At 43.8% G+C, this 12,596-nt stretch overlaps 3 protein-coding genes across 5 annotated transcripts; 2 read left to right on the top strand and 1 right to left on the bottom strand.

Moving 5' to 3' along the window:
- The first annotated feature begins 3,020 nt into the window (after window positions 1-3,020).
- On the top strand, window positions 3,021-5,249 carry sfrp2l (secreted frizzled-related protein 2 like). Its single transcript, XM_076976727.1, has 3 exons — window positions 3,021-4,009; window positions 4,186-4,269; window positions 4,503-5,249. Exons 1-3 carry the CDS (start codon window positions 3,262-3,264, stop codon window positions 4,814-4,816), a joined length of 1,146 nt encoding a protein of 381 aa, XP_076832842.1. The 5' UTR covers window positions 3,021-3,261; the 3' UTR covers window positions 4,817-5,249.
- A 1,331-nt stretch (window positions 5,250-6,580) lies between these two features.
- tomt (transmembrane O-methyltransferase) lies at window positions 6,581-8,920 on the top strand. The gene is made up of 3 exons (XM_076975699.1): window positions 6,581-6,871; window positions 7,448-7,644; window positions 7,744-8,920. The coding sequence occupies exons 1-3, from the start codon at window positions 6,610-6,612 to the stop codon at window positions 8,062-8,064; spliced, it is 780 nt and encodes a 259-aa protein (XP_076831814.1). The 5' UTR covers window positions 6,581-6,609; the 3' UTR covers window positions 8,065-8,920.
- On the bottom strand, window positions 8,805-12,337 carry anapc15 (anaphase promoting complex subunit 15). Of its 3 annotated transcripts, none has more exons than XM_076975703.1 (5): window positions 12,150-12,334; window positions 11,899-12,020; window positions 11,742-11,801; window positions 11,330-11,474; window positions 8,805-9,933 (listed from the first exon to the last, which is right to left on the bottom strand). In XM_076975703.1, exons 2-5 carry the CDS (start codon window positions 12,016-12,018, stop codon window positions 9,929-9,931), a joined length of 330 nt encoding a protein of 109 aa, XP_076831818.1. In that variant the 5' UTR covers window positions 12,019-12,020; window positions 12,150-12,334; the 3' UTR covers window positions 8,805-9,928. The 3 variants fall into 3 exon arrangements, with proteins under 3 accessions (XP_076831818.1, XP_076831816.1, XP_076831817.1); XM_076975701.1 differs by having other exon boundaries at window positions 8,823-9,933; window positions 11,337-11,474; window positions 12,150-12,309; XM_076975702.1 differs by lacking the exon at window positions 8,805-9,933 and adding an exon at window positions 9,950-10,632 and having other exon boundaries at window positions 11,337-11,474; window positions 12,150-12,337.
- Window positions 12,338-12,596: the final 259 nt, after the last annotated feature.

Genomic DNA, 12,596 nt, shown 5'->3' with positions numbered 1-12,596 from the left:
GAGGATGATGATTGGCTACTTCTGGCGATGGTATTTCAGACCTGTCTTCTGGCAGCATGTCGCACTCAATCAAGACAGGCAGCGGGATTTGTGTGTTGCCATCTAGCGATTCCACAATGAAGTTGCTGGCACGTCGTCCTGTAGTCTTGAATGACCCTGAGCATGTTTTCAGAGTGTATGCTGATCCTTCTCCTTTAATGTCGAAGTGCTCAAAGAACTCTGTTCTGCCCAGTGACTTGTTGCTCTGTTCATCAAGAACCGCATAGATCTTTATAGCTTTGTCTCTCTGCCTTGCCGGATACACAAGCACAAGACAGATTTTGGAGCATGACCTTGAGGTGTTAACACTGCCACATACTTTTGTGCATCTGGGATTTACTGATAGGGTGGCTTCCCCTTCCTGTGACTGCTCCCCGCCATGGTCTGTACTAATTTGTCGTGCCTCAGCCTTCCATGGGGCAGGTCCTGGATGCAGTGCTGAGAGATGTCTATCACTGTTACACTCTTTACACTGCACGAGTTTGACACAGTCCTTGGCCATGTGGGTAGTTGATGCACAGCACCTGAAACAGATGTGTTTTTCCTTCAGATATGCTTTCCTTTCATCCAATGTTTTGTTTCTGAAGCCGCGGCACTTTCTCAGAGGATGTGGCTTATTATGTAAGGGGCACTGCTTGTCGGGACTATCATCAGGTTGGGTTGTCACAGCATCGCCCCTGTCGTTGTTGCTAGCTGAGACTTCAGTCCTTCTCACAACCACTGACGTTCTCATCTGGTTACTGGTTAAGCTACTCTTTTCTGTTTTGGCCGCGCACCATGATCCTGTTATGCTGGCGAAGCTAGGGTCATTGCGTGTTTTTGCTTGTTCACAGATGAAGTTTACGAAGACTGAGAACGGTGGGTAAGGAACCCTGTGTAGTTCTTTGTAGCGTGATCCTACAGTGATCCACTTTTCTTGAAGGGTGTGTGGGAGTTTCTGGACTATGGGACTGACCCCACGGGAGGTGTTGAGGTATGAGAGGCCAGGTAAGTGCCCATCCACTTTAGCTGCTTCGAGCTCCATGAGAATGTCTCCAAGTTCCCTTAGTTTATGATTATCCTTGACTGAGATTTTAGGGAAATCTTCAACCTTTTTGAGGAGGGCGTCCTCAATCACCTCTGGTGAGCCATAAACATCTTCCAGTCTCTGCCATAACATCCTTTGGCCTGAAGATGGATCATGAATGTGTACTGCTCTGATTCTTTTAGCCTGCTCACATGATGATGGCCCAAGCCATTTGCACAGCAAATCAAGTTGCTCTCTAGCAGAGAGCTTTAGATCTTCAGTGGAGCTGAGAAAAGACGCTTTCCAGGCCCAGTAGTTCTCTGGCTTATCATCAAACTTCAGCAGGCCTGAACTCATCAATTCACGTCGCATCAAGTACTTCCCTAGGTCAGCTGTTGCCGTTGGACAGGATGGGCTAGCATTGTACATGGGGAAATAATGTGTTTGATATGGCTGGGAAGGTTTGTATTCATTGCTGGTATGGTTAATATTGTGGTTTAATTCCCTTTTGATGTATGGTTTATTTTGTGCAGTGCTAGTATGCTGTTGTGAAGTCCAGGTGGCTTGTTCCTGGGACAAGTGATGTGGAGCTAACTCAACAAACTCATGGTCACTGACCTCACTTGATGGCATATCACCTTGATTCCTGCAGCTCTGAACACCATTGTCCATGATAGGCTGGCGCACTGGTGAAAGTGAGGTTATAGGTGGCTTCGCATCAAGGAGTGATGTTGTGAATAAGTTTAATGAATCAGCTGTTACACTCTGGTAGGACTGGAGACCTGGCTGTTGAACGGACATCTGTGCTGCAGCGTTTTCACCATATGGTTCGGCTGGGTTTTGAGGCAGAATTATTTTTCTTTGTCGAGGTAGGCTCATTCGATCATAATCTTCAGCAGCTGCCTCTAGTATTTCAGCTTCTGCCTGAGCGGCTGCGGCCGCCTTTTCCATTCTCAATTCATGCAAATTAGCTTGAATGATAGCTTGCTGCTTTAACATCTCTGCCTCCTGTTTGGCGAAGGCCAGTTCTGCACGCGTAGCTTCAGCTTTAGCTCGTGCTTTCAAGGCAAGGGAGCTAGCTACAGACAGTTTGCTGGTTCGTGAGCAGCTGGATACTTGTGATCGCGTTTCCAGATCCTCAAAATCCACATCTTCTTTGTTCTGTGTCATGATAATAGCTTGTGTCTGTTTTCTAATCATAGGTTGGAGGAGCGTTGACCGTTGGAAGAGTTGCCTTTTTACTATTCTGCCCCTGCTTGTGTGTGTGTGGCTACTAGCTCGGCAGATAGACAACAGTTTCTCAAGAAAAGCCGGATGCCGAAGTTCTCTTCAAAAGCTTTACTCAAGACTCACTGTAAAACTATAAAGCAGACATACAAAATATATCTTAGTTACCTTCGTTTCCTTAGTGCAATTGTGTAACACTGTACATTAATGGGAACCGAACTGTTAGCTTAAAGGCTAACGTCTATGGAAAAATCCATATATATGCTAGCGGTTAGCATTTACAGTTAACTGAAGGAATATATAACTTATTTTCGTTCCTTAACCAAGGTTTACGTCAGACGTAATCTCAGTATAAAGTTATACAACAACTAAACACAATAATACTCACAGGCAAATGTTTTCCTGGTCATATAATGCAGAGAAAGAACTGTGACTGTTTCGTTCCTTCATACAACCCGAACTAACTACGGGAACACTGAAGGCTCAAATGAATGTTACTGCAACAAGTTCTGACCACTAGAGGTCCCCAATGTTTCCTTATGTTAATAACAGAACATCACAACAAGAAACTGAGAACTTTACAAAGAAATGACACTTCCAAAGCATTCCACAGAGAAATGTCTGCTAATCTACTACATAATAATATAGATAACAGAGACAAATCCAAGATCAACATGCCAGTGACATTCCTTAATATTACTTTCAGGTTGAGTGTAGCATCAGTGTCAGAATGGTTTTTAGGTGTGACCTTACTGCCAGAAACATGTTTAGGCCTATACCAACCAGCACAAAAAAGGCTAGAAAATAGAACAAAAGAATTCCAACACTGACAAATTAACTAAAAACAGCCATAAAGCACAATTATCTAAAAAGAAAAAAAAACAGGAACTATAAAATAGACTATTAAGTATGCTAAGTGCAATCTTCTCAATGAAAACGAAGGGAAATAAACCAACTGACGCCTTCGAACTGTAATAATAGAGGAGTTTATGGCCCCCCCAATAAAGTCGGCAAAATTACATGCATTTGATGTGAGGACCAGTTTGACAGGATGTGGTGACGCCAGGTGTGGCTTCTCATTAGGCCGGTGTCTGGATGTGTTTGTTGGAGCTGAAGAGCTCTGTGTCTGGATGTGTTTGGTACATCGAGGCGTAGACATGAAGCGGATCCAGTCCAAAACGTCAAGCGACTCAGTGCGCTCCAGGACGGCGAGTGCATGCATGGTTCTTCTGCTGTTGTCGAATTTCGTCGCTCTCAACGCAGATGATGTTAAGTTAGACGATTTGGTGGCGAAGGTCGTTTCGGACTATGTGACTTCAACGGAATTTGGTAGCGTGCGATCCGTTTGCAAGCCCGTGCCGAACACGATGAACTTGTGTCACGGGATCGGGTACAAGGACATGAGGCTGCCGAACCTTCTCGGCCACGACAGCGCGAAGGAGGCGCAGCAGCAGGCGGGCGCATGGATGCCCTTGGTTAACAAGCGGTGCCACCGCGACACCAGAAAGTTTCTCTGTTCTCTCTTCGCCCCCGTGTGTTTACCAGAGCTCACGGCACCCGTGCCTCCGTGCCGAACCCTGTGCGAGAGCGTGCGGGACGGGTGCCTCCCGGTGATGAGCGCATTCGGGTTCCCGTGGCCAGACACGTTTAACTGCAGCCGGTTCCCCGTCGGAGCGCAGCTCTGCATCCCTGGAGCCGGAGAGACGAGCCCCGTAGATATTACTGATACGGCCAAAGGTTTCTGCTGATTATGGATGTTTAATTTTAAATAGTTCTGTTCTCTTAGTGGAATTGCCATTCATGGAACATAAATTTATATACTGTATAAAATGTATATGCACATGTATGCACAAACACACAGGACACAAAGTCAGTGATGCACAGTGAGTTTCTAAGGTTTGGGTCATTGACAGGGACGGTGGTGCTGTGTGACGCGTGCAGCACATCATCTGAGGGAGAGAGCGCCATCCAGAAGGACTTCTGCACCAGTCAGTTTGGTAAGTGATGTCGGTGATCTGAGACTGGTTCTGCTGCTTCACATAAATGGGTCTTATTGACATTTGGGTATTAGTTCTACATCTCCGAAGCAGAATCCAGTAGTTTTGTGTGTACTGAAATGTGACACTACGGGTAGCCCGGCGGTTACTGGATCCTGATACCCTTGTTCTAGGGGCTTGCTCTCACTTACTGGTTTCGATTTTATTTTCCTAAACTCTCGCTTCCCGTTTAGCTTTCAGGCTTCAGATCGGCTCGTCTTCTCTGGAGGGAACGGATCTGCGCCTGGTACCTCACGGTCGGAGTCGTGTTCTCCGCTGGAAGGGCGAAGAACACGATCAACAGGCTGCCATGCAGCAACGTGAACTGTGGCTGCCGGAAGCGGCAAACTGTTCCTGTCAGGCACTAGAGGGGCAGCCGGCGGGGTCCTTGCTGGGTCTGGGACACATGCTGGAGGGACGCATGGTTCTCACCAGGCTCATCAAGTGGTCTGGCACCGAGAAAGAGCTGAGGAAGTTTATTAGGAAACTGACCAGACAGCAGTGTTGATGTTACTGTCAGTGCTGAGTATAACTAGCGAACCTATATAGTTTGCTTTTTTGGGTAAAATGTTTTTACACACTATAATGCATTCTGGCATAAAACATTCCTGATACTCTAATAACACGTTAAATAATTGAATAACTTGTTAATTATACAAAAACAAAATCTAAGTCATTAGATGAGCTTTAAGAAATAAATAACAACGGAGTTATTAGAAACTTGTAAATGTATACTATAAGAATATATTCTTATGTGTATTTTATTAGAAGTTTCGTTTTTAAAGAAAACTTACAGGAATTAATTTATTTGTCTTGTCATGGATGTGATGGAAATATTTTGTTCAAATCTTTGTACATATTTCAAAAGTATCTAAAACATTTAAATTTAAATGTCATGTTAGATGATTATTCAAAATTGTATTGAGGAAAGCATGCATTAATGTAGGCCTATATGGTTCATATTTTTTAAATATTTTTTACATCTTTTTTTAAACGTATTTTTGTATTGCTGTCATAAACCTTGCGATGGCTGCATTAATTCATATAATATTGTTTCAGCTCTTTCTTGTCCTGAAAGTGAGAACATAAAGTTATGATCCAAAACAAAAGGAAGACCAAAGAAAACGTAACCCAATCCCAGGTTCACCCCCTGTTGCTGTGAACACCATTTGCTTTTTCGACCATTTTAAAGGCCAGAAGAAAGGTGAACACAACTCATAGGCAGTTCAGTCCCCACTTGAGCAAGGGTTAGAAAGCAGGTGGACACAAAATGAAAAGGAACCAATTAAAGCAGTGAAGCCGAGGTAAAGGTGGAGACGTGTTTGGGTGGAGATGTGTTTGGGTGGAGATATGTTTGGGTGCGCCTTCTGTTGTAAGGGTCCATTTCCATATTGCACTGTGTGTAAGAGGAGCACCGATCAATAATTCAAAGCATGAACCTGATTGGCCGTGACCTGACCGGTCTCCCTCTCCCCACACGCACACAGAAAGAAAGTCTACTTATTTGGGTCTTTCCTTTATCCTTTCTGTTTTTCAACTCCATCCTTCAAAGCATCCATTCTTGTCATATTTTGAGTGGAAGGACATTCACAGGTGAGGCGGGTTATTTTGGGTACATGAACAACGAGGTAGATCAAATGCAATGCTGTGTACATCACAACTGATCTAAGTTCAGTTCTAACATTCTACAGTATTGCTTTTTTCCTATGGATTGTTCAGAAGACAGCTGTTCAGAAGACAGCTCTCACCTGACTCTTCTCTGGGTTTGTGCAATTATTGTTACAGGTGTTATTTTCCCTAGTGAACGTTCATTGACTGATGACAGTTCTGATGCAGACTGCTTTCACTGAGCGTTGTACAACTTACTGATCTCAGCACATATTAAATGTTACTCAGCAGGGAATAAGTAATAATGTTAATAGTATTAATATTCTACATGTTCGGTGAGCAGGTGACTGACCTGAGCACAGTGTATGGGACTTAATTAATTCTTGGTTTTACAGTTTTTTTGTTACTCTGGTTCTGTAACACGTGTGGCAGCTTCCATGTTTTCATTCGGTTAGTTTGTTTATACAAAGAAATTATCCCGATGTTGCGTAGCATGCTGTCAATGTCGGCAGGTTTTCTGCATTGCCATGTGTCTGGGTTTATGCTATTTGGATTGCATTAAATAAACCTTATTTAGTGAGGCTGTATGAAAACATTTAAGACATTTAGGCAAACTATTAAAACATTCCCCGCGCGCTTTTGAGTCTTCGCGATGTGTTTAAATGTTGTGGACCCGTTTGTGGACCCGCAGACATGGTGTCCGCGGCCATCGCGCTGGCCTTCCTGCCCCTCCTGCTCACGCTGCTCATCCGGTACCGGCATTACTTTGTACTGTTCTACCGGGCCGTGCTGTTACGCTGGGTGCAGGACCTCGTAACGGGCATGAGCAGAGAGGAGCGAGTGTACCAGTACGTCCTCACCCACGCCATCGCGGGCGATCCTGACAGCATCCTCGAAACCTTCGACGACTGGTGCACCAAAGTGGAGTTTATTAGCCACATTGGTCCTAAAAAAGGTAAGAACACACACGTGGTGTCAGGAAGTACGTGATTCTCTCTACAACAGTATTAATTAAGATATGAGACAGGAACATTAGATCAGCATTTATGTTGTGGGAATTTTGAAACAAAAAAAGAAAGAAACGAAATAACAATCCAAACCAAAAAGTAGAAATAACGCTTACGTTGTTATAATAATTGTAGTTGGACATAGGTGAACACAGCTATTTTAATCATGTTTTATTTACGTTGAAATATAAACTTGGCCTTTGGCCAGTAGGTGGCAGTAGTAGCCAACCAACTGTTATTTTATATGAATAACATTATGAAACGATTAGAGATAACAGTGAAGGCTACCACCCGCCTAACATTTCAGATGCAATATGTTAAAAGTCCTCACTTTACTTCAGATCAGCAGTTTCATTACTTATACCTGCTGTCCACATCCAAATATGTTGGACAAAATCTTGCGATTTTTCTTTCTGCACTTTCTCACTACACAACCTTGACACTGTGCATTGTACATTGTACATTCATGTCGAGATGATGTCGCCTGTGGTGCCCAGAGACCGTAGCTGGTGTCGCCTGTGCAGGTATAATCCTAGACCGGCTGCTGAAGGAACACCAGCCTCTGACGGTGCTGGAGCTGGGCACACACTGCGGCTACAGCGCCGTGCGCATCGCCCGCTCCCTGCCACTCGGTGCGCGCCTCTACTCGGTGGAGATGGACCAGCGCAACGCGGAGGTGGCGGAGAAGATCGTGCGCTTAGCAGGATACGACGAGGACACGGTGAGAGAGCTTCTTAGGGTCGTGACCCCCCTGACCTCCACCCACCCACCATCTCAGTGCATGCTCTCTCTCTCTCTCTCCCCCTCGTCCCACCCGCAGGTGGAGCTGATCGTGCGTCCGTCGGACGAGGTGATCCCGCGCATGCGCGAGGACTACGGAGTGGAGCGTCTCGACTTCGTCTTCATGGACCACTGGAAGCGGTGCTACCTGCCCGACCTGCAGTTGCTGGAGGGCAGCGGGCTGCTGGGTCAAGGCTCCGTCGTCCTCGCCGACAACGTCATCTTCCCCGGGGCGCCAAACTTCCTGCGGCACGTGCGCCGCTCGGGCCTGTACGAGCACCGGGTGCACTGCGCCATGCTGGAGTACATCCGCGGTATCAGAGACGGCATGGCCGAACTCATCTATCGCGGTGCTAAATGAGAGTCTTGCTGTTTCTGCTGAAACATTATCATGTATGCAAGTACGACAAAGGTTTCACATCAAGTCTAGTGTGGCTAGAGGTCCAGGCTTAAGAAAGGGCTTAGAAAGTAGTGCCCTGTAGTGCACAGGGTGCGAATTATACAATGATAATTGGGGGGGTCAAGTTTTTTTCAGGGTGTAAATGAAAACCAGTACAGCGCAAGCGCGTGCTTCAGTAAACTGAAGTCTTACCATCCTTACAGTGTCTTGCTTTCTTACTGTAATGTCTACAGCACGTAAATGATAAATCCATTACATCACCTGACCGATAATGAGTCAGGCAGGCAAACGCGAATGGCTATTAACACGGAATGGTATGATCCACTTTAGGGGTGCTTGAAATCGTATCAGAATATTCTTCCTGCCATAGACACTGCATTTTTTTGTAGTATTTAACATTATATGTGAGAAGTACATTTAAATGTTTTGACCCCCCCCCCACAAATTATTGGTTTTGCCCCTTTAGGGGGGTTGATGCCTTAAACGGGGGGGGTCTGACCCCCCCAATCCCCCCCGTAATTCGAACCCTGCTTGTACAGGACTTAAGTCAGTAGTCTAACACTTAAGACAGTGGATTGCCTTTTATGTTGCAATTTGAAGACTCACTATAGAAATGTCATTCAAGAAAAAAAAAAAACCACAGACACAGAATAATCTTGTCCTGTTTATTTACAAACACATTAACTCTTTAGACCAGTAAAAATAGACCAATGCTGTACAAAGTTTGTATAAATAAAAATTCTATAGGCCAGTATGCTAGATGGTACTTTCTTGGTTCACTTAATCCTACCCAAGGGTAAAAGTCTGAGTGTAACTCTCAAAACAAGAAAGCCTGCAAGGTCAACAAAAAAGTTACTGGGGGAGGGTTTCTGTGTTAACAGGATAACCCTGGGTAACCCAGGCTGGACGTCTTCACACTCACTTCACACTCCTTTTACTTCAAGTAAATAAATATAAACTGTAAAATGTGTGTGGCCTGCTCAGCTACGAGGTAGCAGGCTGATCCAGAATCCAGTGCAAGGCAGCAGTATAATTCACACTGTCATTTGTACTGCTAATTCTTGTGTGGGCACCTACAGTGCTTGTACAGTCCAGCCAGACACAACACCCTAAACTGTTTATTCAGTTTTTGTTGTTTTTCTGTAAGAATGGCCTCAGTAGAACTCCCTTTCATGCGTACACACACACACACACACACACACACACACACACACCCTTTGTTCAGTGCTAGACATATTGCTAGGTATTTAAAATGAATCCCAAATAAAGTATTAATAGACAAAATTGTACTTAAAAAAAGGTGAGTGGGTGTATAAAAACAAGCCTAGAAAGCCATCCTTGAGTTATGCTATGACAGTTACAATGTAATTAGACTAAACAGAAGACCTGATGTGTCTCGTGGTGTGTGGGGGTGTGTGTGTGAGAGAGAGAAGGAGAGACACACAGACAGAGTGAGAGAGTACAAAGCATTCTCTGCTGACTCTCATAAAAAGTCTAGTCATATCTTAGGTCCTGTAAAGGCATGACTGAAATCTCCTGCACGTGACAGGTGGCCTTCAGCAGTTGGACAGAGCCTTCTAACTATGAACCAACTGTAAAAGAACACGCCATACAGCATACTGGGACGTTAAAAGATCAAAAACAAACATGCACACAACCAAAAGCTCTTCAGCCCAGTACACATGCACAGCCTCCAAGCGGAGCAGACGAGTGAAGATCTCTCCACAGATGCCTACTAATCTCCGGTGAGAATTCTCAATGTAGAGGACGGATTGCTCAGGTCTAGATCATCCACTGGTCTTGGTCTTGGTCTGCCCCTTCCATATCAACCTGCATGAGGACCAGCATTTATTCATTATTTTTCTAGTCAAACATCACATTAAATGATTAAGATAAGGTGTTGAATTAGAACATCGGAACTACACAGATCTGGGAAGCTCTGCTGATCTTGACACCAGTTTTCAAACCGATACCTTGCGTAAAATATTTGTAAAAACAGCCCGTTTCTGTAGTTCCACCATCATTAGGCTGAAACTTACAGTCCAGCTAAACATTCGGTGCTTCAGAACCACTGTCTGCTACATTGTTAAGAAGCAAGAAGCAAAAGGATGACAAAAATACATTTAATCATGTAGAAAAAACACTGTTGAAAAGAATTTAGACAAACACTACCAAAAAACTGAAAAACAGAGTGACATCAAAGAGCTCAGTGCAAGATGCTGTACAATACCAGTGTTAAACAGAAAAGGCCAGTGACATTTTTGAACGTCGGTCTTATCAACAGATGAGTTGATGATTGCCTTATGACAAACCGATGGAAATAAGGAAGTTTGCAGAATGATACCACCTCATCATGGTGGCACATATGGTCAACAGTGAACTGGATCACTGGTCTTTTTTTCACACAATCAGCAGTTGCTGACCATGTGACTGCTGACGGCAGCAAAAGGATGAATCCTACGAACAGAAGCATCTGCATCTGCACAGACGCAAGCAAATGCTTCAAGCGTCATTGGCCAGCACTTCGCCCTGCAATGGTACAATGACCCCAAACATTACGGTTAAAATAACAATGTCGTTTTTTTTCTCAGCCATATGGGTTTTTTTTTTCTTGGCTGGTCAGTTCAGTTGTTTTGTTTACTGAACGCAAGAGACAAGACTGACTGCAAAAGCGCTCCAAAATGGCTGTATTACGGGCCTGGCAGAACATTACAACAAAAGAGACCCAGCGTCTGGTGATGGCTACAAGACGGGGATCTCAAGCAGTTGTTAAATATAAAAGATTTCTAACTGGCAACTGAAAGTGGCAAACTTTAAATGATCCAATTACCCTTGATTGCCTGAGATGGGGCTCTATATATTACAAAACAAAAAAAGACAAAAACATTACACTACATGGGTTACCTAATACAACTACTCTCAAACTCGATTTAATAGACTATTCTTTTCATGTCAAATCTGTGTTGGAACTTCTTCCATCCAAAAACCTGCACACTGCATTACTATTCTTTACTGCGTCTGTACTGAGACTGTACTGAAGCTGTTCTTTTTCAAACACTCTACTACGTGCACACGTCAAGAATTCCATGTGCCACTGACTTCAAAATATGCAAGCCACACCACAGAAGATGAAGAACTAGTCTAGAACACTCAAAGCATGGAAATATTGAGACTGAAAACCAGTTTCCGCATTTGAATGAAAATGTAAGCAATTGTGAATAATGACCTCTGACCTCATTGATCTCGCCATCATCGGGAAACTCGTTGTAAATGTTCATGTCATCCATGTCCTGCATGTCTTCATCTTCCTCGGAGTCTTCCTCACTGTCCTCCTCATCTTCGTCATCTTCCTCTTCCTCCTCATCAAACGTCTACAGAAAAAAGTTAAGAGGGTGTACTCAAGTATACCTGCTACATTTAAATGAACACACAGCCATGAACTGCAGAATTCAAATGAACACTCAATGGACTTTCAGGTGTTCACACTATTCTCAAGTCTCTAGTGTTAAGGGGGAAAGCTATGTAAATGCACATACTAATGCCTTTATTTTTGAACACCCAAATGCCCAACTGATGTGCTGAAAAATCCAAACTGATATATTTAAAATCGTCATTACGATGATTATGTTTGAGTTTACCTCAAAGATGGGTCTTCCAATCGGCATCAGATTGCTGTCTTTCTCAGCAATATTTTGTAACTGCAAAACAGTTTTGAAAGCCACAAAAATAAATACAATACAAAAAGGTATTCACACAATTCAGAGCTTTACTGAGCAATAACAACGAACGACTTGCCCAGGTCTGGTGCTGCTGTTCTTGCTGGTGAAGCTCGGTTTCATCAACACACGGTCGGTCCAAATTAAACCACAGAGACTCCGTCATTCGGGGAAGCAGAGAGGGAAAGAGAGTGGACATGCCTACACACGCAGAAACAACATAACCATATTTACCCATATATTCCGTTACACAACCTGCTAGAAACATGTTACACAGTTTTTACGGTTTAACTAGGTAGTTAGGTAGCTACATTCTATCCGAAATATTACCTGCAGGACAAGTCGCTCAAAAATAAAACGTCAAAAATTCAAACTCTCCAGCTGACAGGAAGTTTGTGCATCCGCCTAATTCTTCCCCAAGGAAACTCAAGTCTGCTTGTGTTCCTCCGATTTCAGGGCATCAGGTAGGTAAGGGTTTGTAGTATTCTCAGATGTTAAATCGTTACGTATGAGATGTAATATTTCAAGAAGAATGTCACAAAGGACATACACTATAACAACTTTATTTTCACACTATTATATTATTTTATTACTTAATTGTTCGAAACATATTTAATCATCTTTACACGGTGGCCGCTCTTCTTCTCCGTCGTCGCTGTCATTTTCTGGCACATTTCTGCCACCTAATGGAGAAATACTTTTTTTGGAAGGGGGTGGGGTGGGGGTGGGGGGAATCAATGAAATGATGAAATTGGAGTAAAGGAGTAAAGGGGGAGA

Source organism: Brachyhypopomus gauderio, chromosome 16, assembly GCF_052324685.1.
Source record: "Brachyhypopomus gauderio isolate BG-103 chromosome 16, BGAUD_0.2, whole genome shotgun sequence".
NCBI lineage: Eukaryota > Metazoa > Chordata > Actinopteri > Gymnotiformes > Hypopomidae > Brachyhypopomus > Brachyhypopomus gauderio.
This window is presented reverse-complemented; position numbering and strand designations above follow the sequence as displayed.